We start from the raw sequence: 24,078 nt of genomic DNA, 5'->3' as shown, positions 1-24,078 counted from the left end.
GAGCGGAATTGAACGCTTGTTAAAACACTGTTTAAGCAGCCTACCGTCAATCTTCGTAGTGTTTCGTATGCCAAGACTTATTAGATGTACTAACTGTCGTTGTTCTATGAGAGTTAATTTGCCTATTCCTGCACAGCTAATTACCCTCTCAAGGTATGGTTAGGGAATACTTGACGAGCAGCCAAAGAACCCACCATTGTGCCGGATCTTCGGAAGCCGGTTTCCAATCCTGCACGCTATGGTCGGCACCGGCATCCGCTCTTAGCGTACCATTTTCTAGTGCATGCCATAGATGCAGCGAGGAAGCCCGAAATCCGGGTCGCAAGCCGGACTTTCGGGAAGCTTGAAGCCGGTTATCTGGGTCTTTGCATACGTGAATCAGACCATGTCCCGTGAGAGCTACGACAGGGTCCAAGAACTCAACGCCACTTTCGGAGCGAATGATATCCGGGTAACGTAGAGCGTAGCTCTGCGGTAATTGCAGACAGTCAATAGACATTTAATCAAGCTCAGTTTCCGAAAGAAATAAAAGACAAGATCACATCACTGACAGCGGATTCCAGAGCCGTGAGGTAACAAATAGAGCCCTTCTCCCTCATCAACTTGTCTTGACGAACCAACTTGTCTGCCAAAGCCTGCTCCCAGGTCAAACGATCAACATGGACAGCGAAAAAGTCAAGCGGATATTCTGTGCTATTGTGGGAGCGGGCATGTGTGGCATCTCGCTCGGGGATAGGTTACTCGCGACCGGAACCTTGAAGCAGGACGAGTTTGTCATTTTTGACAAGAACAACGACTTTGGAGGCGTTTGGGAGACCAATCGGTACCCAGGCGCTGCCTGCGATATCCCGAGTCATGCCTATGTCATGAAAACATGTCTTAATGCCGGTACGATTACAAGCTCCAAACCTCCTGTATTCAACCAGCTAACCTCACAAAGATTGGTCTAGAAAGTTTGCCGAGGGCAAAGAGATTCAACAATATTATGCACGATTTGCGAACCGACGATCCCTTCAGAAGAACACGCATTTTAATACGTGCGTCCACGAAGCTCGATGGAATGAACAGACTCTCTTATGGGAGGTTCTAGTGGAGGATCGAAAGACCGGCCAAAGGACGAAGTGGATTGCCAATGTCATCTTTGACAATGGTGGTGGCTTTCACTGTCCGAAGTATGCAAACATACCCGGCCGTGATAACTTCAAGGGCGAACAATGGCATACTGCCGAATGGCCAGCGGATGCTGACCTAAAGGACAAACGTGTTGCACTGATTGGGACCGGCCCTAGTGCGGCTCAAGTTGCCCCCAAGATTCAACCCATTGTGAAGCAGCTTTATATGTTTCAGCGGAGCTGTGGCCATGTCCTTCCGCGCAAAAACCATGACATCGCTGGTTGGAAGAGGACCATATTCCGATGTTTCTATCCTATTCTTTGGCTCTACCACGTTTCATGGTTCATTTTTGTGAGGTTCATTCTTTTTAGCTTACCTTTTTCCTGCCCATGCTAACGAAGTTCCCCAAACAGTTCGACCGGACCAAGCCCATGTGGATGAGTGGCACTGAACAAAACCAGGCCATGCACAAGGCATGCATTGATTTCCTCGAACAAGAAGTCAAAGATCCAGCAGTCAAAGAAAAGCTACGTCCGTCTAATGAATTCGGCTGCAAGCGTGTCCTCTTCCTCGATGATTGGTACTCCATGTATAATGAACTAAATGTAGAACTGGTGACTGAAAAACCAGTTCGGATCACGGAGAATAGCATTATCTTGAAATCGCCACGTGCTCTGTCAGCTGAGGAGCAGCCCGCGCAGCCTACGGGATCCTACCAGGTTAAAACGCCAGAGAAGAATATCGACGAAGAGACTGAGCTAGAAATCGACGTCCTAATTTGGGGGACTGGATTCGACATGAACGACTCTGGTGGCCATTTCCAGATCTATGGAAAGGATGGGAAGAATCTCTCTCAAACCTGGAAAGATTATCCTAAGACATACTGGAGTAAGATCTTTCTCACCCAGTTAACCGAGTAGCACCATACTGACTGAGATAAATCTAGGTGTTGCAGTCACAGATTTTCCCAACTTGTTCCTTACTCTCGGACCAAATTCAACGAACTACTGGTCCAACGTCACTACAGTGGTGGAGATCCAGGTGAACTATCACTGTAAGATTCTTCGGCGCATCAAAAAGCAGGTTAAGAAGGGCCCCTATGCTATTTATCCCGACCGCCAAGTTCAGGGTCGCTTCAACGACTGGTTGAAGGAGAATCGTGGTTCCCCTACGTTCTTGTCCACGCACTGTGCGACATATCACAAAGTGAGTCCATGGGTCCTATATCTCGGCGAATAACAACCACTAATGGGATGTTCCAGACACCTGCAGGAGCTACACCTATGTACAATCATTATCGCATCTGGAACTACTACTGGAACATGTTTGGACCACGCTGGAGGGATTTCGTCCAACTGAAGGGCTCACCGGGGGCTTCGGCGTAGATGAATGGAGCGCTTTTATCATCAATTGTATTTCTTATCTTGAATGAGAGACGGTCCTAGTATTGCGTATCCTACGGTATATTCAAATACTCAAGAATTCTGCATTAATGGTAAAGTCATGCGCCTTGTCCGTATCAAAGACGTTTGCATCACGATCGTCCTGTAAGCCTGGCTTCTCTCGAACATGTTTCCCTAATCTATCCATGTTTCTTTCCTTTCATATGGTGTGCGCTGAGCTACGAACCGTCGTTGTCAGCGACATGATCATGTGGTGCATAGGAGCGCCTGTATTGTCACAGTGTGCCTCACCGGTAGGAAAATTTCCCACATATATATCCTGAATTGACCAATTAACCTCAACCCCAGTACGTCCCTCGTTGTGAGATAGAGTATCACCATGTTTATCTTTAGTACGCTACTTGCTATTCGTAATTTGTGTGAGATAAAGTGATACGTTGCCGAAGACGCTCGCGTGTTTTGGAGACCGGTTCATTTTCATAATGTTTTCAACTAATTACGTATCTAAGGCAACCAAGTTTGCGAATAGAGCTAATGGGTTACAAACCATCGGCGAGACCACATCCGCCTTTGCAGGAAACGGTCCTATGGATGATGAGTACTCTACTCAGCGACAAATACCAAACCACGACATGAAAGATTAATTCACTTTACACACGATCAAATAGAGGCGATATCTTCACTATTTATGCCTTCAGAAAGCCTTGTGCAGCTTCCAACAACTTGTCGAGCCCGCCAGCTTCTTCAGCCAGCTGAAAGATTGCACTATTCCTACGCGTTCCTTCATCGTTCCATGCTACTCTATAACTCGAGATGTTTTCTTCGCTAGGTCCGTAAACCGTCACGAGTGGCTGTTTCGACTTGAACTCGGGTAAGCTGTCTTCCTCCGACACGAAGCTGACGACGTTTTCGGCAAGCGTTCGCGCGACTGTCCAGTTCTGGCGGGTGTATGATTGATTGTAGTTACCCCAAAGATAGGCAATGTCTAACAGATGGTTTGTCTTTCCTTTGTATGGTCCATCCCACGGATTACTCTCGTTGAAATGACCAAGGAAGGCAGCTCCAGGCCACGCCTCAGCCAGCTTCACGGAAGGTGCATAAAAAGCGATGTCTGTGATGAATTGGGTGATAGAGCCAAGGGCTTCTGAATCTGTAGTGGCGCTGTGTATGCCGTAGAAGCCAAGCAGCTTCAACGCAGCGTCGCCACCCAGACCTTCATGGACGTAGTTGCTGAAGGCATCCCTGATACCTTGCTTCCGAAAATTCAAGTTGACAAGCGCAAAGATTGTGCCCTAGCTGAGTTAGTTGGCGGAATATAGTTGTTCAACATGTTCTCACATCATATTGGCTCTCTATTGAGAGTAGCCGCTCACACCACCTGAAGCCGGGAACCGACAAGACGAATTGATCGCCAAGCCAAGAAAAGGTTGCCGCCGCTGGAATAAGTGTCCCATCCAATGTTGGGCCCAATGAGGTCATCTCCTTGGAGATTTGAGCTACCAGCTGCTCCTGGGGCATCATGAGCAACGATTTCACTCTCTCAGCCGGCGTGAGATTGTCCAACCCTAGGGTCTGGATGACGGCGTGGTATATTTGCTCGGCAGCGTCCGTGGTTACGGGTTTCATCATCAGAAACGAGCCACCAAGAAGGATGGCCTGATGAAATAGTTTTTCCTCAGAGTACATTAAGAAATTCACGGAGGCTTTGTGTTCGTGTTAGACCTGGCCATTAAACACCGAGAGGTGCAGACTCACCCGCGCCAGCGCTTTGGCCGGCTACTGCAATTCTTTCAGGATCACCTCCAAACCCCGAAATATACTTCTTGGTCCATGCTAAAGCGGCGCGTTGGTCAAGGAGACCTCGATTTGATTTGTAGCCTGCACTACGCAGTTCCTGAGACGTGAGAAATCCCGCGATTCCAAGGCGATAGCTGCCAAAGGGGCTTAGCAAGTGATTTCAGACTGCTTTTATAAGGCTCACTTGAAATTTATGGCGATTAAAGGCTGCTCCATGATAGCTGAGAGCTCTATGACTTTGCTCTGATCATAATGCGGATATGATGACGAGCCGAAGGTGAAGCCACCGCCATGGATATAAACGATAACGGGGAGGGCCTCTCCGCCGTCGATCGGTGCTGTTATGTTCAGGTTCAAGCCATCAAGATCAGACATGTTCGGAATGTTCAGCTCGGGGATTTGCTGCTGGATGAACCCCATCTCCATTTCGGCGGATTTGGAGGGGACCAGCACGGGTGGCCTTGGTTTCTCAGTCGGTCAAACGGAATCACGGACAGCACCAGACTGTCCGTCAAAAGAGTGGAGAGCACATACCCATGTCTTGTGGCATCAATTTCCTCCTCGCCAGAATATTCCATCACCTGTGGCTCGGCGAGTCGGTCCTCCAGCGACGCGTACTTGATTCCCAAATATTGCACCACGCCTTTGCCATACTTACCCTGGATCTGTCCAATGGCGGCGTGGTGCAACGGGCTGGGTGATCCAGCTGGTGTCTGCGCATCCATTGTGGATCAATTCGAGCAATAATTATTGATTCGTGGAGAGTGACTTGGAAGTAACCAGACCAGCTTTTTGTAGGAACAGTTGGCTTCTCTGAACTGCAAACAAGGTAGCTTAGGACGGCGCTGAATGATGTTTTGCTTCCTGACAAAACATAAACCTGGGAAATGAGTTCTCTATAAGGATGGTACAACTCTTAGTGAAAACTCATCTTTGTGCCTCTTCGCCTGCCTTGGCAGTGACGGCCACTGGTGACGGGGACTAGAGGCCGAGTTCTTCGGTCCGGCCGGGCGTCCCGGAGTCCGAGTCCGGCCGGCATCCGTGACCGCTCAAGCCCACTCCGGAAGCCCGCTAGCCAGCCTGCGGCAGTCAATCATTCCCAAATTAATTCTCTTGATTGCCCAGGCCTGTTTATTGTTTAGCGTTGCCACAATTTTCACATTAGTATGATTGTGTGGTTACTGTTTCTTTGACTTTCGCTTCCCTGAAAATTCTTGCGTCAAATTAGATTGCTCTGTCAACGAATTGCGACAATGGTTGCCACTATTGAAGATTCAGCTACATGGCCGCGATGGGGGCGGATAGACAGCGAGCTGAAGGAGGTGGGTAAAGGATGTTCTGACTCTATACCATCATTCTGATGTCAACCGTGGGAGATACTTACTAGGTCCTAGTTGATTGAGAATGACGCCAATCCCGCGTTTCGAAAGACGCCCGATATGAATGCCATCGTCTCGACCCGCGAGGCTTGGTATCCCAAATACAAAGCCGTTGCTGACGCGGCCCTGGCTACTGTTGGTGCTCTCGTGACGAGCAAGGAAATCCAGATTCCACGGCGAGATGGTGGTGCTCAACGGGCATTGGTTTATCAACCCCACGACGTAGCAAATGCTCCTCGGCCTCTGCTTGTTCTGATCCACGGCGGCGGCTTCTGCTATGGATGCCCGGAAATGGATGGCGCGACTTGTGTCAGAGCAGTGCAAGCTTATGGCTGTGTTGCCGTTAGTTTGAGCTATAGGCTGGCCCCAGAGCACAAGTTCCCCACGGCAACGAATGACTGCTGGGATGCTTTGAACTGGGTGAGTGCTGATTTCGTGAACTACACGCTGGTCAGAAGTTCCACATCGTGATGCTGATTGATGTCAGATCAGCGGAAATCTGGCTAGTCTCGGGGCAGATGCTTCGAAGGGATTTGTGCTGGGCGGGACTTCAGCCGGTGGTAATATCGCCGTCGTCCTCTCCCACCTTGCCAGGGACGAAGGGTTAAGCCCTCCATTGACTGGTGTCTATCTCAACGTCCCATTGGTTTTAGCACCGGAAGTCGTCCCAGAAAAGTATCTTCCTCTCTATAAAAGTCGCAACCAAAACGCTACGGCCCCGGTGCTCAACAAGGCATTTATGGACATGTATACGGAAGCCTATGCACCGAATGTTCAGTCATATATATGGAGCCCCATAAATTGGCCTGGAGGGGAAGAGAGCCATGCAGGTTTACCGCGGACTTATTTTCAGATTTGCGGCCTGGACGTGCTCCGAGATGAGGGGTTGATCTACGAGCGTGTGCTCCGGAAGGGTTATGGTATTGAAACTAGGGTCGACATTTATCCTGGGCTTCCTCATATGTTTGTTCCTAATTACCCAGCTCATTCCTCAAGCAAAAAGTACCCACAAGACACGCTGTCTGGGTTAGGATGGCTCCTTCGGGCATTGTAGGGGGCGAGAAAGGGTATTAGTTAGAGTGTGTTCCTACTAATTGGACAATCTTGAATTGGGTGTTTCAAATGTAATTACTCGATTTGAACTCATGGAGAAGAGTGGAATGGCCCCAACAGAGATAGTCTCAGTATTAATGAGACGGTAGTACGCTGAAGAACACTTATCCCGGATATTTCTTTTTTAAGGGAGTGGTTAGGCTGCTTGAATGGCCAGAATCCTATACACCCAACCTCCAGCGTTCTACCAACCCATTCCTCGGCGAAAAGGCCTCCGGTGGCATCCTTGTTCGGTTTTGCCACTGAGATTTGTCATCAACATTCTGGGCTGCATCCTTGGCTTTGGATGGAGAAAATAACGCGCTTACTAGTCAGTCGGAAGCGGCTGGTCCTTCGGACGGTGGAATGCGCTACCACTGCTACAATGAAGCCGGAAACCGGAACACGCTTCCGGGATAATCTACCGTTGATCCTCGAAGCTCCAGGTCCAAGCCGGATTCAAATGCTATATGATCTGTGGGAGAATCACTGTCACCTCCCCCCCGAACAAGAGAGGAACAATAATTCAGTCAGACCGAGGTACCAATCGAACAGCATGGTACAAAATAAGGCTCTTGTTTTATCCCAGGTCGCAGAAGGCGTTCCAGTCGCTGGACAACACCTCGTGATCCGACAGAGTGACTTCAACCTCTCTTCTTCACCACCCGAGGGCGGCTTCACCGGCCGTGTTCTTCATGCCTCGTTTGATCCATATCTACGACACCGTTTGGTTAAGCTTGAGGACGCAAGAGATGGATTTGAGCCTCTCCCCGTCGGGAGCGTCATACCTAACGGCATTATCGTCCGTATCTTGCGCTCGGATAACCAGCGATTCCATGCCAACGATGTTGTAGTCGGGATGGGTTCAATTCAGGAATATGTGTCGCTGGGACCAGATGACGCTAATCAATTCGTTCCAATTCAGAATCCTCATGATTTAGATTTGAAGTTCTTTCTTGGCCCGTTAGGAATGCCTGGTTTGACGGCTTACTCAGCTCTCTACGAGATTGGACAACCTAAAAAGGGAGAAACCATCTTCATCTCTGCCGCTAGCGGCGCGGTTGGCCAGATAGTTGGACAATTGGCACTCCACGAGGGGCTCACTGTCATCGGCAGCGTCGGAAGCGATGAAAAGCTTCGTTTGTTGACCGATATCTTCAAGTTTCATGGAGGGTTCAACTACCGACATGGGGACATTCTGTCACAACTCAAACGACTGGCACCAAATGGCGTGGACAGTGAGTAAATCCTACGAAGAATTGCCTTGTTTGAAGTAGAAATAGTTCTGACCAAGGGATAGTCTATTACGACAACGTCGGCGGCGAGCAGTTAGAGGCTGCTATCTCATGCTTGAAAGACTGGGGTAGGATCGGTATGTTTAAATCCTGGATGATATTTCATGGGTGGTGATCTTTCTCACAAGTCCGTTCACTAGTCGCCTGTGGCTACGCTTCGCAATACAGCACTCCTCCGAGTAAGCAGTACGGAATTCGCAACACCAGCATGATTGTCGGTAAGAGACTGATGTGGCGGGGATTAAGTGTCTTTGACGAGCACATGGGTGGTGCCTACCGGGCCAAGCATCAAGAAGTGGTCAGTCAGTGGATTGCAGAGGGCAGCTTTAAACCGGTCCTAAGTGAGACCAACGGTATCGACCAGGCTGCCCAGGGTCTTGTGGAGCTCTTTGAGGGTAACAATGTTGGAAAGGCTCTTTTGAATTTGTAAGCTTAGGAAACTCATTTGCGCGCAAGCTTCATTCCGACTTCATGATACAAGTGTCCAATGGCTACCGCATGCTACGTCTTCGCTTTGTAGCCGCAAAAGTCGCCTACCATATCGATAATTGCCCTCTCAAAAGCTCCCTGCCAGCCTATGCACACGAGTCATTGAAAAATATTCCGAATGGGCTGAGCGCAGAACAGGTCCCAATCAATTTGTTGTTCGAAAAAAGAAGCATCCCATGGAGGCATCTCATGTGGCTGATTCTCGGCGGAGTTGAAGGGGGTGTCAACACGAGAAACCTCTCCCACGAGCTCATTATCGAGTTGAGAGCCGAAAAGGAGTGATGATGGTATTGGCCTGTGATGCCTGGGTTCCGGGTCCTTGCCGGCTACTTGATTTTGTCCTGGGGTGGACGGGGTTGCCATATGTGGGCGCTGCGTTTCCAGCGAGTGCATGACTCGATCGGCGTAGCTTGTGTAAAGGTCAATAAGGGAGACAGACAGTCGATGGATTTCAAAGATGGAAGGATTTGTGTCGATTCTTCTGGACAATCCTTTTGCCACGTCTTGGAGAATTTTGAGGTCGAGGGCGTCGGATGTCGCGACAACGTTGGTGAAGACAAAGTAGAGCGGGCGCAACGGGAATAATGGAATGACCCTATCAGTGGAAATGCGAGTGTTAAATGGAGAACTCTTTTCGGAGTCTTCTTCTGGAAATTCGCACTTACCAGGCCAAAGAGCATGCGTAGAGGTCAGGGTTCGCGCACTGGTCTAAAGATTCGAGTAGGTTCTTAAGGGTGAACAAACACTTGCGGGCATTCTCCAAACATGAAAAATGTGCGTGAGAGTCGTTCGCTGTAGCACCGAGGCGGATGATTGATGTCATCATGGAGTAGAAGACAAAATCGATAGTGAGCCACTCAAATTGGAGAAAGTCGTCTGTTGCAGATCGAGATTCTGCCCGATACTACGATGATGGCATGCCGTTAGTAGGCAAAGTAGACAACATATACCTAGGTAGACGAGACACGTACCTCTTCGATTTTCAGCCGAATTTTCCTCATTTGATGCTTGAGGCTTGCCACTCGTTCAATGTTCATTTGATACCTCTGCTGGTGGCTGGTGCAACTCTTCGTTTCCTGGATAATTACCTCCTGGACCTCGGCAAAGGACAATAAGGTTTCCAGCACAGCATCCTCTGGATTTTCTGTATCCAACACAGATCGATCAATGTCCAATTTTGCTGAGCATGCTGGCTGATATATGTTGGCGGATAAGGCCGAGTTGAAAGCGTAAGCCCTTATGCAAGTAATGCGCAACAACTTGATCTCGTCCGCACTTTCGGTATCCCTGGTCGCTGAGGGATTCTGAGTGATGATGGCGCCGACTTGGCATGCTAATGAGTTGAATCGCCAACATTGTCGCATTCGACCGGTTTCCTGCATCAACATGGCCTTTGGGCCAGAGAACCGTGTTAGGGGCGTGGTTTCGAGATGGGGGTGCTAAAATCGACGTACCGCAGACTGAAGAGCATACATCAACGTTCTATCTGGTCGGACTTCGGTATCAAGGTGGGCAATCGTCGTCATCATGTTATCGCGATACTTCTGTTGAGAGTGCCTTAGTTGCTGGCGCATGCCGCGGCTTGCGGCGGATGAAAAGGCCATGAGAAAAGCATGTGCCACATGGTTAACACAGATGAGATATTGTATCCTCTTCTGGCCATGGACAGTGCAATTGATCAGAGAGAAAGTCATCTCCTCGATTAGTGGCTGGGATATAGTTGAAAAATGTACGAGAGAGTACGAGAGTGTGGAGCTTTTGGAGGATTCTGGTACCTTCGGTCAACGCCGTGGACCGGACAATGGTATTGGAGATTTGACAAGACGTACCATGCAGCAATAGATGCAGAAACTCGGCGCTTGGATACATTGAAGGGTTATAAAAGTTGGGACGGCATTCCCGGTTCAGTTTGAGCTGCGGCTCCGCCATAGCCACACTCTTGGCGAGGAGTATGGCCGACTCAATGACGCTCTGGCGTTCCTTATCAATATCACAATTCTGGGGATCCAGCCGCAGATACCTTTTCAGGTCAAGATTCGCTAGCATCTTGTCCTCGGGACTCTGGCCTTCTTCTTCGTCGTTCCCTTTCCGCGACCGCTTCTTTTGCGGCTGATGCTGGTCTTTGGGACTGCCCTCACTCGGAGAGGATGGAGATGGCTCCTGTCTCTTCCGTTGCGCCGGATAGCCAATGGTTTCACACACTTGCCTTGACTCCGGTGTTCCCATATGTGCCATATCTGACACCTGGCTGAAGATTTCCGAGGGGACTGTTGTGGCCGTCGAGCTCCTGCGCGCCGGTGAGACTGTTTTAGCGGAGGCGGACGACATCTTGATTGTCTCTTCTAGTCGAGACATACGTTCCAGTACGGCATCAAGACTCTCACTGGTAGGATGGGATTAGTCACGGATATTCAGTTGATGGAAAGGCTGAATGGGCGCACTTATTCTTGTTTTGCGACACCTGTCGGGGACGCCGGCGAAGACAAGTCAATTTTCCGGTTACGCAGTTTCCACAGGGATCCTGTCGATCGCATCGAGTCTGGATCCGACCAGGCAAGAGTCAACGTCATGTTCCCTTAACGGAAGGTTCCTAGGCAGGGAGATTGTTACCTTCTTCGCGTGGCAGTGATCACACTATGCATGAAGTCAGTCGTGGCAGCTCATTCGGAAGCTCTCGCTCAGGGATCCTCACGGCGGGTAACACACGGGGTGCTGGGACGGAATCCACGGTAGACATGATCAGGCCGATGCCGAGGGAGTCTAATATGGTCTGATGTGATGCACTTTGGGACGGCTTGAAAACGGGATGGATGACAAGGGCGTCAATAACTTACTAGGGAGGGAGTTCAAGAGCAGTCCATGTAGCTGTCAGGTGGAGGTAGTTTGAGTGGGGTCGCCTGCCCTAAGCCAATGCTGATAGGACCCAAACGACACTTCGTCGGCTTGGATTGAAAATGCGGGGACCAATTAGAGTGTTATCAAATATGGAGAAACAGGGGCAGTTCGCAGCCAAATCACCGACAGCTCTCTACAGTACGCGCGAAGTTAGCGCAGCGCCACCGGATCTATCGTGAAGATAACCAATCCCAGGTCCCTGTGTGGACAGCGCCGAGTGTACAGTGACAATCCAGTTTACCGACGAAGCAAGGTCGCCGTGGCTGGCGAGAGGTGATAGCCGCCAAACCGAACCCGAACGGCTGGTGCATATATTCTACATAGTACACCTTCGCTCATGTCGTTCAGCATATCAGCACGCCAGGCTCAATTTGACCCTGCCTATCAAACAGTTATCAAAAAACCAGTGGTTTCTATTGTGGTTTCCGGGTTCGATAAAGAGCTTTCCCTGGAGAGGCAAGGGTTGATAATTACGAGGCGTATCACACGAGTGACCTAAACCCCGCTCTCCCATTCCCTTTTACGTAAATGGTCGGGGATAAGCACTCTGACAAGCAATCTGTAACGGTACTTCTGATGTGGGGCGGAAACCGGATTCCCAGCTCCGGCCAGTTCGGCCAGTTTTCTCCTCCGCCTCCTCCGCGCGCGCGCGCGCTCTAAACCTCTCGGTACGAGGAGATTATTAATTGGCGCTCGGTTCCTAGTGGCGTACAGTATGACGGGTTGAGTCAAAGGCCAGAGCCTCTAACCCTAACCCCCCGCGCTCACTCCTTGTCACGTATCCAACCGCCATTGATCCTCTGTCGACCTTCGCAATTTCACATTTACTCGTCGAATTACCGGCCTCACCTCCAATCTCAAGCAATGCTGTCTTTCCTGCGTGCTCCTTTGCCTCCCAGGACCAATCGGGCTGGCGAAAATCCCATCATCTACGAGGATGGTGCTTCGTCGCTCGAGTTTCGCACGTCGTCAACATCTAATTACCTGCTGAGAAACAAACATCCTCCTTTTAACAAGGACAGTCCTTCTATTATGGTGCCTCCCTTTCATTACCACATCCACCAGACCGAGCACTTCCGCATAGTCTCAGGCACATGCAATCTCTTCAAAGATACCGCCGACCAACCTTGGAAGACGCTCTCCGCGGAAGCCCCCGATGGCCTCAAGACAGCCTTCGTTCCGCCAAAGCAATATCACACCATCAAAAATGCGTCCACCACTGCACCGCTTGTTCTGGACGTTTCACTCACACCTGAAGATGTTGAAGGCGAGGAACGCTTCTTCCGGAACTTCTTTGGTTACCTGGATGACTGCAGAAAGGCTGGTCAGAAACCAAGTCTCTTCCAATTAATGGTGTTCTTGCAGAACAGCGATACCCCGCTAGGCTTGCCTATTGCTCCCAAAGGGTTAGGGCTCGTCGCTAGCAATGTCTTTATGCATGGGATGGGCTTTTTTGGGAGATGGGTTTTGGGATATAAGCCAACGTACGAGGACTACTATGTTGAAAAGAAGACTCTGTGAGACGGGCATTGTATTTCGTCCAAGGCCATCAATTGAGCTTAATCATATCTTGATGTGCATCCATCCTCACCAGAAATTATGCATAAATTCAGACCCCAGAGAGTCAATGTATTAGTTCTTAATGGGGTCCCGAGAGTGAATCCTTACATCTGTTTCGTCGGCCAGAGCCTGTGTATAATGACTTCAATTCTGATACTTAGCCCTCCGACGGTCGTCGTTCTTTCTGAGATTGTAGTTGTATAGCCGTGGGCATTTCCGGTGTCAGTTGTGGACAATTCTTTTCCGGCAGGTGTTGCACGTAGGGTAGGTGGATGGAACATACGGCCGGACCTCCGCTAACTTCAGCCATTTGTTCTATCAGCCGACTCCTCAGTGGGCGCACACACACCGGAAACTAAAATGCGGCTTCCGATCCCCGCACGAGGACGGGGCTCAGCTCACCATGCCCTCGCCCTCGGGGCCGGCTTCCTATCTGACATCTACACAAAAAACACCTCCGTATCAACGTGGCTCTGCAGTTCAGGCCTCCATAACGCTTCGGTTGCAAAACTACTTCAAGGGCGTCATGCCATCCTTGGTGGCCAAGCTTTTCGTCTTGTTCATCATCCCATCCCAGCTTTTCTCCGACTCAATTTCCATTGACCCGAAATCATGGCGGATACCAAGACTGCTGCCGATGCCGAACCATGCGTTAAAATGGGTGGCAAATCTTGTATGTTGAATGGTGTACTCCGCAAAGTCGCACCACTCCTTTTCTCAATGGAGCTGACGATGGCACAGCGCTTAAGAAATCGCCCTGCCATCAACAATCCTTCCAGGAAGGGATGGAGGACAAGGCCGAGGATGAGGTGGATGCGTTTACGGTACAGCTCAGCGGCTCGACACCCTTTAAGAAAGATATGGGTTGGTTAAGCATCCTGGCTGCAGGATTCAACGTCAACAATAGCTGGTTGGTCATTGCAGCGACCATGAGCATTTCCCTATCCTACGGTCCGATGAACACCGTATGGGGTCTCCTCGCTATTACCCCCATCTACTTTTGCATTGCCCTGACGCTCGCGGAATTGGTCTCGGCTTATCCTACTACTGGTGGTCAATACCATTGGGCCTATTTAATGGCACCTTCTAAGATCAACAAACCTGTAGTAAGTTCAGAGTCACGAAACGCATTCATGGCGCGCCTTCCTATGATGCATTACCAAAACAAAGCGTTTTCGACTAACTCATCCTCTCTCCAGAGCTACTACTGCGGCTTCGTCAGTTGGCTCTCCTGGATAGGGATGAGCTCCTCAAGTGCTAGTGCTGTAATATTCTGCGTTTACGCCCTGATAATGAATGCCAACCCGTCATTCGCGCCAAAGGGATGGCATTCATTCTTAATATTTCAGGCCAACAACTTATTGAGCCTCTTGGCCAATATTTTTGGAAAGAAACTTCTGCCGAAATACTACTCCTTTGGTTGTATGTTGCATATCCATTGGTGAAAGCGCCCCCCGACGGCTAACGATGTTACTTCCAGTCATCTTCAGTGTGTCTGCCTTCTTAGGCTTCACGATTGCCACTTTGGCAATGCAGAAGACCAAGCAAGATTCAGAAACTGTTTGGACAACGGTCACCGAGTTATCCGGGTGGCCAGCTGGCATGCAGTTTCTAATTGCCCTCACAGCTCCCGTTGTGGCATTTTGTCCTATTGACGGCGCCATACACCTTGTAGAAGAGGTAAAGAACGCGGGAAAAGTGGTCCCACGGACGATTTTAACTGCTCTTACCATATCATTTGTGACCTCCTTGGCGTTTATCCTAGCGATGCTTTATTGCATCTCTGACTTTGATGCCGTCTTGGCATCCCCCTCTGGATTTCCCCTCTTTGAGCTCTGGTCACAAGCTTCCTCTACCACCACTGTTCCGATCGTTTTCACCAGCATCACCATGTTCCTTCTACCTGTCGGCACAATCGCCTGTACTCAAGTAGCTTCCATGATGACATGGTGCCTTTCGCAAGACAAAGGCCTGCCATTTGATCGGTATCTCACTAAAACCAATAAAGAACTCAACGCTCCTATTTGGGCGCTGGTAGTCAACGCATCCATCATGTTCCTCATTGGATGTCTCTACTTATTCTCATCACTTGGTACGTATAAAGATATCATGCCCGCTCGCGGTTAGCTTCCCGCTCTCTACAGATCTTGGTTAACTCGGGTCCTAGCATTCAACTCCATTATTGGAGTAACTGTTATCTTCCAGCAAATCACCATGGCTATCCCAACAGTATTTCTTCTCTACTATAAACGTTCCTCGGCCGTTCTTCCCACGGGTCGAACTTTCAAAGTTCCGTCATTGATGGGTTGGATTGCTAATATTGTCACTGTTTTATTTGCCACCCTTGCTGTGCCCGTGTTTCTCTTCCCCGCTGTTAGAAACCCGACTGTTACCACTATGAGTAAGTCATGACCCTCGGAAGATGAATCGCCAAAACACTAACATCCTACCCTGTAGACTATGGCATTGTGGTTGTCGCGGGAGCCTTTATGCTCGCTGTTGTAAACTGGTTCTTGTTTGCTAGAACTCGCTTTTTAGGTCCTATACTGGCTAGCTTCAGTGACTATTAAAGGAAGTGTTTTCCCAGAGTTATCATTACAGTATGACGACTCTGCGGTAATAGAAACTCTGTTATTAAAGACAAGAAACGAATACCAGACCGCTTTAATTATAAAAGAAAGGCCTAATAACGCCTTTCACGCTAAACCGTTACCCAGCGACAATGTGTGACTATGTGGGTGTGACATCAACGATTACGCCACATAACATCCGAATCCAAGCAACATCTTCAGAGCACAAGATCCCACATGGCCTCTTCATATTGCTTCTTCCCAGAGTCAGCTGTCTGAAGAGAAGGCTCCGCACTAAGATGATTTCTTACTATAAGATGTAAAATTACATGTTGTTGGTCATCGTGGAATGTAATCAACTATTTCAGTCATGCCCATCTTAGGCGGATTTCTCTGATCGCCCTCCCTCATACAATAGAAACATCTCGTACAACCAATGTTGGATGGCTGCAACTCCGGCAGCTCTTCTCGGTAGTTCATAACGGACAATTCGTTCCGAGGGCCTAACTGCGTGGCGCCTTCTCCTTCCGGCTTAATGCCGCGTTCAGGAATACCCAAAATAGCAAATGCCTTTGCCATTGCCTTTCGTTCCGAAAGGATCTTCCTTCCGCCCCCTCGGGTTCCTTCCGCCCCCTCGGGTTCCTTCCGCCCCCTCGGGTTCCTTCCGCCCCCTCGGGTTCCTTCCGCCCCCTCGGGAACCACCACCCCTGACGCCACACTAGCACTGCCACCGGTTTCACCGCCACAGAAGACGCCTGAATTTCACTGCCACTTACGCCGCACCTGAAGAGCCACCAAGAACCTGTACGCCACAATCACTGCTCCACAACCAGGAGAGCCTCATCAATAACAGCCAGCCGACGTGCTCCCTCTCCGGTTCCCAGTTCTACTCCTAGAGACAGGAGTCAATTTTCTCTCATATCACAACGGGATACTGCCGCGGAAGGAATCACCCTGACCTACGTTTCCTGGGCATCCTGCACCTTCCACGAGCTCACTCTCTTCCTCGGCGTCCCATCTCTGCCGGAACCTGTGCCTCGCTTCAGGGGATTTCTGCCTTGGTTCGGTGCCTCATTTTCTTCGGACCCTATCGAAACCGTCACTGACGATTCTATTTCTGCCGGTGAGAGTGAGTGTTATTCAGTGGGACTCTTCCTAATTGTAACCACATACCTGTACAATCCCTCTGTTTGCTATTTGATGTAGAACTTGCTAACTATCGGGTCAGACGATCCTCTTCTTGTCCCTCGCGCTCGGAAATACGAACCGGGTTGGTTTTGTTACGATGCGAAGAGCCGCTTCGTTATTGCTGAGGATTCCGCCTCCTCTATTGCCTCTCCCCCTGATCTCTCTTTCACCTTCTCCATCCCAGCACTGGACGGCGCCGAGGATGTCGGTATTTGCATTCCCGTCCTTGAGGCGCTCCGTGGAGATGCCCTCTTGTCGGGCGCGGGAATTAAATTGGGTGATATAGCAGCTTTTGGGTATGTACTGGAGTATATTTGGGTCTTATACTGCTGCAGTGATGGCTGGTAATAGGACCTGGTTGTACTAATATAAGTAGTACTTTTTAGGAAGATAGATATATTTAAGTGGATTATCTGGTATGTACTGGGGATATAAAGCTAGGAAGAATACTTAAATAAATATATTAATTAAACCTTAGATCTACTTAAAGTAATAGTTGGGTATATAGTATAGAAGTTGTTATTGCTAGAAGGTTTTCTAGGAGTAATAGTTAGTTTAGGTAAAATTATTACTTAGAGTATTAATTTTAAGATATATATTATTAGTATAATTAAAGATAGTAAAGAGCTGTAAATATTATTAAATATCCAGTTTAATAATAGTTAAGAAAGAGAGAAAACTATAAATACTATTAATATTATAGATTTTCTAAATTAGATTATTTATAAATTACTTATTAATACTATATCTTATTAAGAAATAAAGGCTTAGTAATATACTACTACTAAGGAATTTTTCTAAGGTAATTTAATAAGCTACCTAATAATTATAATAATATAAATTTATTAGATAACGTATATAATAAGCAAATATCCCAGACAAGCAAATATCCTAAAAATCCCTTAATCTCTCTTTCTTCTATTTAATTAATTAATTTACTACTACTAAATATATTATAACAGGCAGTTAGGGATACTTAAGCTAGCTGGTCGCTAGCGGGGATGTCTCTAGAGTAACCCGGATGGGGTTAAAAGGGGAGGTTAGTGCCATCACTAGGGGAAATAATTGTTTTTCCTTTTATTAGAGATTCTTCCTAGAAGTTAGAGAGGCTGGAAGGGCTCGAGGCTGCTAGGGAGTCTATTAATTAATTGCCTTCATTTTTAAGAGATTTATTTAAGCATTCTTGCCGTTACTATATTCCTTGTCTAACTTCCATCTTTAACATCCCTTAGATATCGGGCTGCCGCAGGCCCTATTAATGCCTTGCTAGCGAACTTTCCTATAACTAACTTAATATTCTATCTTATAAGATACTTCCCTATTAGAAGATATAAGCCTTAGGTTAATCCAACCTTATATATATAATCTAGTGTAGCTTTAAGCTAACTAGCTAAGATGTCTATATAATAACTTTCTGTATATTTCCCCTAGGGTAAGTTAATAAGTTAGGTGTTATTTTCTATTTCTTTCTACTGTTAAAATATCTCAATTTAATAAAGAGGCTAATATCCTTCTTACTCTTTAAGCTCTTTAAAATAATTTATTATTAAGTATTTAATATGCTATATTAATTTACTATATCTGTAATAAAAGGCTAGGGTGCTATTAGAAAGATATATAGTCTTAATATAATATTATCCCTAAGTTATATAAGCTATTTAATTTAGAGGAATAGATTATTATTTAATTTATTCTTAATCTAGATTTATAAGGGTTTCTTCTATAACTATATAATATTAAAGAAATAGCTAATTAACTGCTTACTAACTACAATATATTACCTATTAGTAAGTACTAAGCTTCTAACTTTATTAAGTAATAACTAAAGCTTAAGATATATTTTTTTATAAATATAACTATTAGAGGGCTAAATATAAAGATCTAATTATTATTTATAATTAATTCTAGCTTATAGAAAATATAATTATAAAATATAATATTAATTTAGTTAATATTTATAATTTTAATAAGACTGGCTTTATAATAGGTATAATTATAAGTAGAATAGTTATTATAGATATAAATAGGTATAGAAACTTAAAATTAATTTAGCCTGGAAATTAAAAATAGATTATAGTTATTTAGATAATTAATATAAAAGACTAGGTAATCTAGCTATTTATTATAATTATAAGCTAATATTATCTTATTAATTAATATTAGAAAAGTAATCTTTAGGTAATTAAGCTATTATAATAACTTAAAATAGCTAGATTAATAATAAGATAGATTTTAAGTAGCTTAAGTATTTTAATTAATATATAAAGAATTAATTAACTAGTTATTATTATCTTCTAATTCTTAATAAATATAAAAATTACTATTTTATTAATTTTAAGAAATATTATAAATAGAATAATATTATTATATTTTATATACTATTTTATTTATTTTATTTACTTTAGCTTCTTAATATTAAGTACTTTAAGCTACTTAAAAAAGCTTATAATTAAGAAATTAAGTAGTTAATTAAATACTTTATAATTTATATTTTAAAAATTAAATTCTTTTTAGCTTTTTATACTACCTACTAAGCTACTATAATAAAAAGTAATATTAAAGAGAGTTTTTAAGAGGCTAGATTTACTTCTTTAAACTTAGAAAATATTATATTAAAGCTTAATATATAGCTATAAATTCTAATACTAGTTAAAGAGGAAATTAGTTTTTTAACTCTTAGATTTTAAAGACTTTAAAGATAGTATTTAAGGCTAGCTTATAATTTAAATATCTTAAAAAATAAGTTAGAAGGTATTAAAGAGCTCTTTAATATTATTCTTAAGATACTTAAGTTATTTTCTAAGGAATAAAAATAATAATATATTAAATAGTATTATTAAAATCTAAAATTAAATTCTTTAATAGATAAATAAATCTTAATAAGTAATATAAAGTAAAAAGAACTTACTTATAAAATAGAGGAAGATAACTTTAAATAAGAAAAGAAATAAAATAGATTAAAAAGATATTAATATATAAATAGTAGCTAAATTATTAAGAAGTAGTAAGTAATAAAGATTAGTACTACTAAGAAAAAGATACTATAAAATATATAGAAAGGCTAGTTATAATATAAGAACTTATTAAATTATAATTAAAATTTCTAAAGAAGAATATAGCAATTAGTTTTAATTAATTAATTATATTATTATAATTTTATTAAGGTTTTAACTTTAGAAGTTAGGATTTTTAGGATATTTACTTATTTGGGATATTTACTTATTATATATATTATTTTACAGCTAGATAAGTATTACTATTATAGGTAATCTTAAGTTAAGAGGTATAATTAAAAAGATTAGTAGAAGAATCTATAATATATAGAAGTAAATAGTAGCTATAGTTATTATTAATTAAATTATCTAGCTAAGTAATAATATTATTTAAAAAGTTATAAAAGTAATAAAATTTATTTTTAGTTAATTTCTTATAATTTATTATATATTCTTAGCTTAAGTAGCTTAAGTAGGCTATTTATTCTTAAATAAGATATTATTTAAGTATAAGAATTAAGTTATTAAAAGTTAATTAATATTAATAAAGATATTTAAAGAAATTACTACTATTATAATATTTATTATTTTTATTATTATATTTATTAACTATAGCTATAATTAGTAATTAAGATAAGTTTTATTAGAGGTTATAAAATAGTAGAAGAATAGAATAAATTATAAATAAAAGAATATTCTTATAAAGAATATATAAATAAGAAATAAAATAAGAAATAAGGGATAATAGTATAAAATAGTATATAATAGTATATAATAGTATATATTATACTAATAATAATTATTAGAGGTTATATAGTAGTAGAAAAATAAAATAAATTATAAATAAAAGAATAAGATAAGAGATAAGGGATAATAGTGTAAAATAGTATATAATAGTGTATAATAGTATATATTATATTAATGATGATATATATAAGTTTAGAATTTACCAGAGGGTCTCTAGCTTTTTATAGACAATTTCTCAAAATTTAGCTATTGTAGCTTAGACAATAAGTATACTATTAAAAAGCCCCAAAAAGCAGCTTTTTAGTGGTATTATTATTGTCATCTAATATCCAGCAGATTCTGAGTAATTCTGCTTTGAAATCAAGTCTTTACTTTGAAATTAAAGGTAGTTTAATTTAAAATCATTAAAGATATAGAAACATATTATATACTATAAAAAAGCCTAAAAAAGCAGCCTTCTTCTAGTATAATCTTTATACCTAAAATACTTATACTTTCCAAAGCATCCAGATTATAAGTTAAAATAATTTGGAATTAAAAATAATTCCAAATATAAGTGGGGTTAATATCTTTTCTATACAGTATAAATAGTATAATTAATACTGTATTTATACTGTATTTTAATGCTATTTATACAGTATAAATAATACTATTAATACTATATTATATTTATTTATAAAATTAATTAAGATTTAATTCTTAAGATTAAAAATATATATTTATAACATACATAATAAGCTTATATAATAAATAAGCTTGTATAATAAAAATCCCTCTACCTATATTATCTCTATTTAATTAATTAATTCTTAACTATAAAATATATCTAACCCTCATATTAAGAGTAAAATCCTTCTTATACTTCAGGCCCTTTAAAATAACCTAAAATTAAAGCTCTAATACGCTACAGAGATCTACAAAGTTAGCCGTATAATACTATAGCGCCAGTAGAAGGGGATTCAATCCCAATGCAATTAGATCCCTAAATTATATAAGCTATCCAATCTAGAAGAGCAGATTATTATTCAGTTCATCCTCAACCTGGATTTATAAGAGTTTCCCCTATAACTTTATAATATTAAAGAAATAGCCAACTAATTGCTTGCTAACTATAATATATTACCTATCGGCAAGTACTAGGCTTCTAACTTTATTAGGTAATAACTAGAGCTTAAGATGCATTTTTTTTATAAATATAACTATTAGAGAGCTAAATATAAAAATCCAATTATTATTTATAATTAATTCCAGCTTATAGAGAATATAATTATAAAATATAATATCAACCTAGCTAATATCTATAACTTTAATAAAACTGGCTTTATAATAGATATTATTATAAGTAAAATAGTTATTATAGGCATAAATAGGCATAGAAACCCAAAATCAGTCCAGCCTAAAAACTGGAAATAGGTTATAGTTATTCAGGCAATTAATATAGAAGGCTAGGCAATCTAGCCGTTTATTATAATTATAAGCTAATATTATCTTACTAGCTAGTATTAGAAAAGCAACCTCCCGGGCAATTAGGCTATTACAATAACTCAAAATAACTAGACTAACAATAAGATAGGTTTTAAGTAGCTTAAGTACTTTAACTAGCATATAAAGAATCAATCGACCGGTTGCTATTATCTTCTAATTCTTAATAGGCATAAAAGTTACCACTTCGTCGACTTTGAGAAATATTATAAAAAGAATAATATTATTATACTTTATATGCCGTCTTATTTATCTTATCTACTCTAGCCTCTTGATGTTGGATACTTTAGGCTGCTTAAAATAGCCTATAGTCGAGAAATTAAGCAATTAATTAGATACTCTATAACCTATATTATAAAGACTAAGTTCTTCCTAGCCTTCTATACTGCCCATATAGCTGCTATAATAAAAAGTAATATTAAGGGAGGTTTTCGAGGGGCCGGACTTGTTCCCTTAAACCCAGAAAATATCATATCGAAGCTTAATATATAGCTACAAACTCCAATACCAGCTGCAGAGGAAGTCGGCCTCCCCGACTCTTGGGTCTTGAAGATTTAGCAGCAGGAAGGGACGGAAAACAACACCCAACTCATTAACCTTCCCTAGGGGAAATGCACAGAGAGTCGTCGCACAGGCGTCTTGGCCGGTCAGCCCGAAGCTGCACCAGATTATGCGTATAAGGTCGGATCAACCTGAGGCTTATGTCTCCTGATAGGGAAGCATCTCATGAGATTGTATATCGGGTCGGTTGCAGGAAAGTTCGCTGGCAAGGCATCAATGGGGCCTGCGGCAGACCGATATCTGAGGGAGGTTGAAGACGGAGGTTGGACAGGGAACGTAGTGATGGCAAGAAGGCTCAAATAAATCTCTCAAAAATGAAGGCAATCAATTAATAGACTCCCTAGCAGCCTCGAGCCCTTCCGGCCTCTCTGACTTCTAGGAAGAATCTCTGATGAAAGGAAAAACAATGATTTCCCCCAGTGACGGCACTGACCTCCCCTTTTAACCCCATCCGGGTCACCCTAGAGACATCCCCGCTAGCAACTAGCTAGCCCAAGTGTCCCTAACCGCCTGTTATATCCCTCCCCCGCGATCTGATGATTGTCCCCAATCAGGCCAGGAATGCATACAATACAACAGCCTTCATTTAAGATTCCGACTAAAGAAATATAGCAAATATTAGAGAAGCATCTCATTAGAAGCTTCTAAAGACTAACTTCCTCTATTAAGGGCGACTCCTTTACCACAAGCTTTCCTATCCATTACCATTCCAATCTACCAGAGAAAGCAGAATAGCACACCAAACAACTATTACTTGTAAGCCTCACGCTGACGGTAACGTTCCTCCCGACTGATCTTTACAATAGCGGGAGGGATGACATCCGTGTAGGCGCGTTAATTAGCTCCTCCTACTAGGAAAGAGAAATTAGACCTTCCGGGATATAAGTTATATAGGACTCGGACTTAGGTATAAATAGCATAGGTTATTTGAAAATATAAGAAAGGTTTATTTAGTTAGTATTAATAATTATCTTCTTTGCACCCTTACTAATAGAGATATTATCGTACTTGCTTCGTCCTTGAAGAATAGCATTATCATTAAAGTAGCAAAGAATAGCTCTATCAATAAATTAGACAGCAGAAACAGTTGGGGTCCTGTGGGATCTGGCAGCTTGACGACGAGGTGGGCTGGGCGATGGATCCCTCATTAAGACATCACTCCTGGCGGACACTCCACGAACGTCTCTCATCGACACATCCAACCCAGCAGGCTGACGAGGACTTGGGCTTCGAATATCCCTCTCAATTTGGGATACTACCGGCGACTTTGGAGGTGGCGATGGCAAGGCCCTAATATCCCTAACCCCTTCCATCAGAGAAGATACCGCTCCTCTTCCTGTCCCTTCAGAACGTCCAGAGGGCCTAGGAGAAGAGGAAGTTCTGCCGAATATCATTTCCATCTCCTCGATACCCCTAGAAGGTACTACAGGTACAGTCTTAGATGCAGGCTTAGGAGCTATTGGCGATTTCTCTGGGATAGTTAAGCCTAGAGAGATAATACTCCCTCCCGTAGT

The 24,078-nt window shown here is 43.4% G+C and overlaps 8 protein-coding genes across 8 annotated transcripts; 6 read left to right on the top strand and 2 right to left on the bottom strand.

Annotated features, from left to right (window-relative positions):
* Positions 1-638: 638 nt before the first annotated feature.
* On the top strand, positions 639-2,352 carry BGZ61DRAFT_372962 (uncharacterized protein; the record flags this gene model as incomplete). The annotated part of the gene is made up of 5 exons (XM_046242219.1): positions 639-888; positions 941-1,464; positions 1,515-1,782; positions 1,846-2,001; positions 2,060-2,352. Coding segments are annotated over 5 exons (1,491 nt in total), but the record flags the coding sequence as incomplete, so codon positions are not given.
* An 850-nt stretch (positions 2,353-3,202) lies between these two features.
* BGZ61DRAFT_372992 (Alpha/Beta hydrolase protein) lies at positions 3,203-5,038 on the bottom strand (the record flags this gene model as incomplete). The annotated part of the gene is made up of 5 exons (XM_046242222.1): positions 3,203-3,808; positions 3,855-4,219; positions 4,254-4,447; positions 4,498-4,773; positions 4,848-5,038. 5 exons carry the CDS (start codon positions 5,036-5,038, stop codon positions 3,203-3,205), a joined length of 1,632 nt encoding a protein of 543 aa, XP_046094629.1.
* A 528-nt stretch (positions 5,039-5,566) lies between these two features.
* On the top strand, positions 5,567-6,746 carry BGZ61DRAFT_500396 (Alpha/Beta hydrolase protein; the record flags this gene model as incomplete). Its single annotated transcript, XM_046251543.1, has 3 exons — positions 5,567-5,635; positions 5,708-6,112; positions 6,180-6,746. The coding sequence occupies 3 exons, from the start codon at positions 5,567-5,569 to the stop codon at positions 6,744-6,746; spliced, it is 1,041 nt and encodes a 346-aa protein (XP_046094628.1).
* Positions 6,747-7,340: 594 nt separating this feature from the next.
* On the top strand, positions 7,341-8,509 carry BGZ61DRAFT_500395 (oxidoreductase-like protein; the record flags this gene model as incomplete). Its single annotated transcript, XM_046251542.1, has 3 exons — positions 7,341-8,022; positions 8,085-8,156; positions 8,220-8,509. The coding sequence occupies 3 exons, from the start codon at positions 7,341-7,343 to the stop codon at positions 8,507-8,509; spliced, it is 1,044 nt and encodes a 347-aa protein (XP_046094627.1).
* Positions 8,510-8,667: 158 nt separating this feature from the next.
* On the bottom strand, positions 8,668-10,896 carry BGZ61DRAFT_541175 (uncharacterized protein; the record flags this gene model as incomplete). The annotated part of the gene is made up of 5 exons (XM_046255009.1): positions 8,668-9,163; positions 9,234-9,472; positions 9,540-9,959; positions 10,023-10,336; positions 10,398-10,896. The coding sequence occupies 5 exons, from the start codon at positions 10,894-10,896 to the stop codon at positions 8,668-8,670; spliced, it is 1,968 nt and encodes a 655-aa protein (XP_046094626.1).
* Positions 10,897-12,079: 1,183 nt separating this feature from the next.
* BGZ61DRAFT_467186 (uncharacterized protein) lies at positions 12,080-13,020 on the top strand. The gene has a single exon (XM_046247742.1). It carries the CDS (start codon positions 12,328-12,330, stop codon positions 12,982-12,984), a length of 657 nt encoding a protein of 218 aa, XP_046094625.1. The 5' UTR covers positions 12,080-12,327; the 3' UTR covers positions 12,985-13,020.
* A 788-nt stretch (positions 13,021-13,808) lies between these two features.
* BGZ61DRAFT_372894 (amino acid/polyamine transporter I) lies at positions 13,809-15,593 on the top strand (the record flags this gene model as incomplete). The annotated part of the gene is made up of 5 exons (XM_046242216.1): positions 13,809-14,129; positions 14,223-14,445; positions 14,504-15,115; positions 15,191-15,424; positions 15,481-15,593. The coding sequence occupies 5 exons, from the start codon at positions 13,809-13,811 to the stop codon at positions 15,591-15,593; spliced, it is 1,503 nt and encodes a 500-aa protein (XP_046094624.1).
* Positions 15,594-15,745: 152 nt separating this feature from the next.
* Positions 15,746-17,498, top strand: BGZ61DRAFT_486807 (uncharacterized protein; the record flags this gene model as incomplete). Its single annotated transcript, XM_046249893.1, has 6 exons — positions 15,746-15,859; positions 16,316-16,397; positions 16,447-16,722; positions 16,822-17,077; positions 17,278-17,330; positions 17,485-17,498. The coding sequence occupies 6 exons, from the start codon at positions 15,746-15,748 to the stop codon at positions 17,496-17,498; spliced, it is 795 nt and encodes a 264-aa protein (XP_046094623.1).
* Positions 17,499-24,078: the final 6,580 nt, after the last annotated feature.

Source organism: Ilyonectria robusta (assembly GCF_021365365.1).
Source record: "Ilyonectria robusta strain PMI_751 chromosome Unknown BGZ61scaffold_55, whole genome shotgun sequence".
NCBI lineage: Eukaryota > Fungi > Ascomycota > Sordariomycetes > Hypocreales > Nectriaceae > Ilyonectria > Ilyonectria robusta.
Note: the sequence above shows the minus strand (reverse complement) of the source record. Positions and strands in the feature narration are given on the sequence as shown.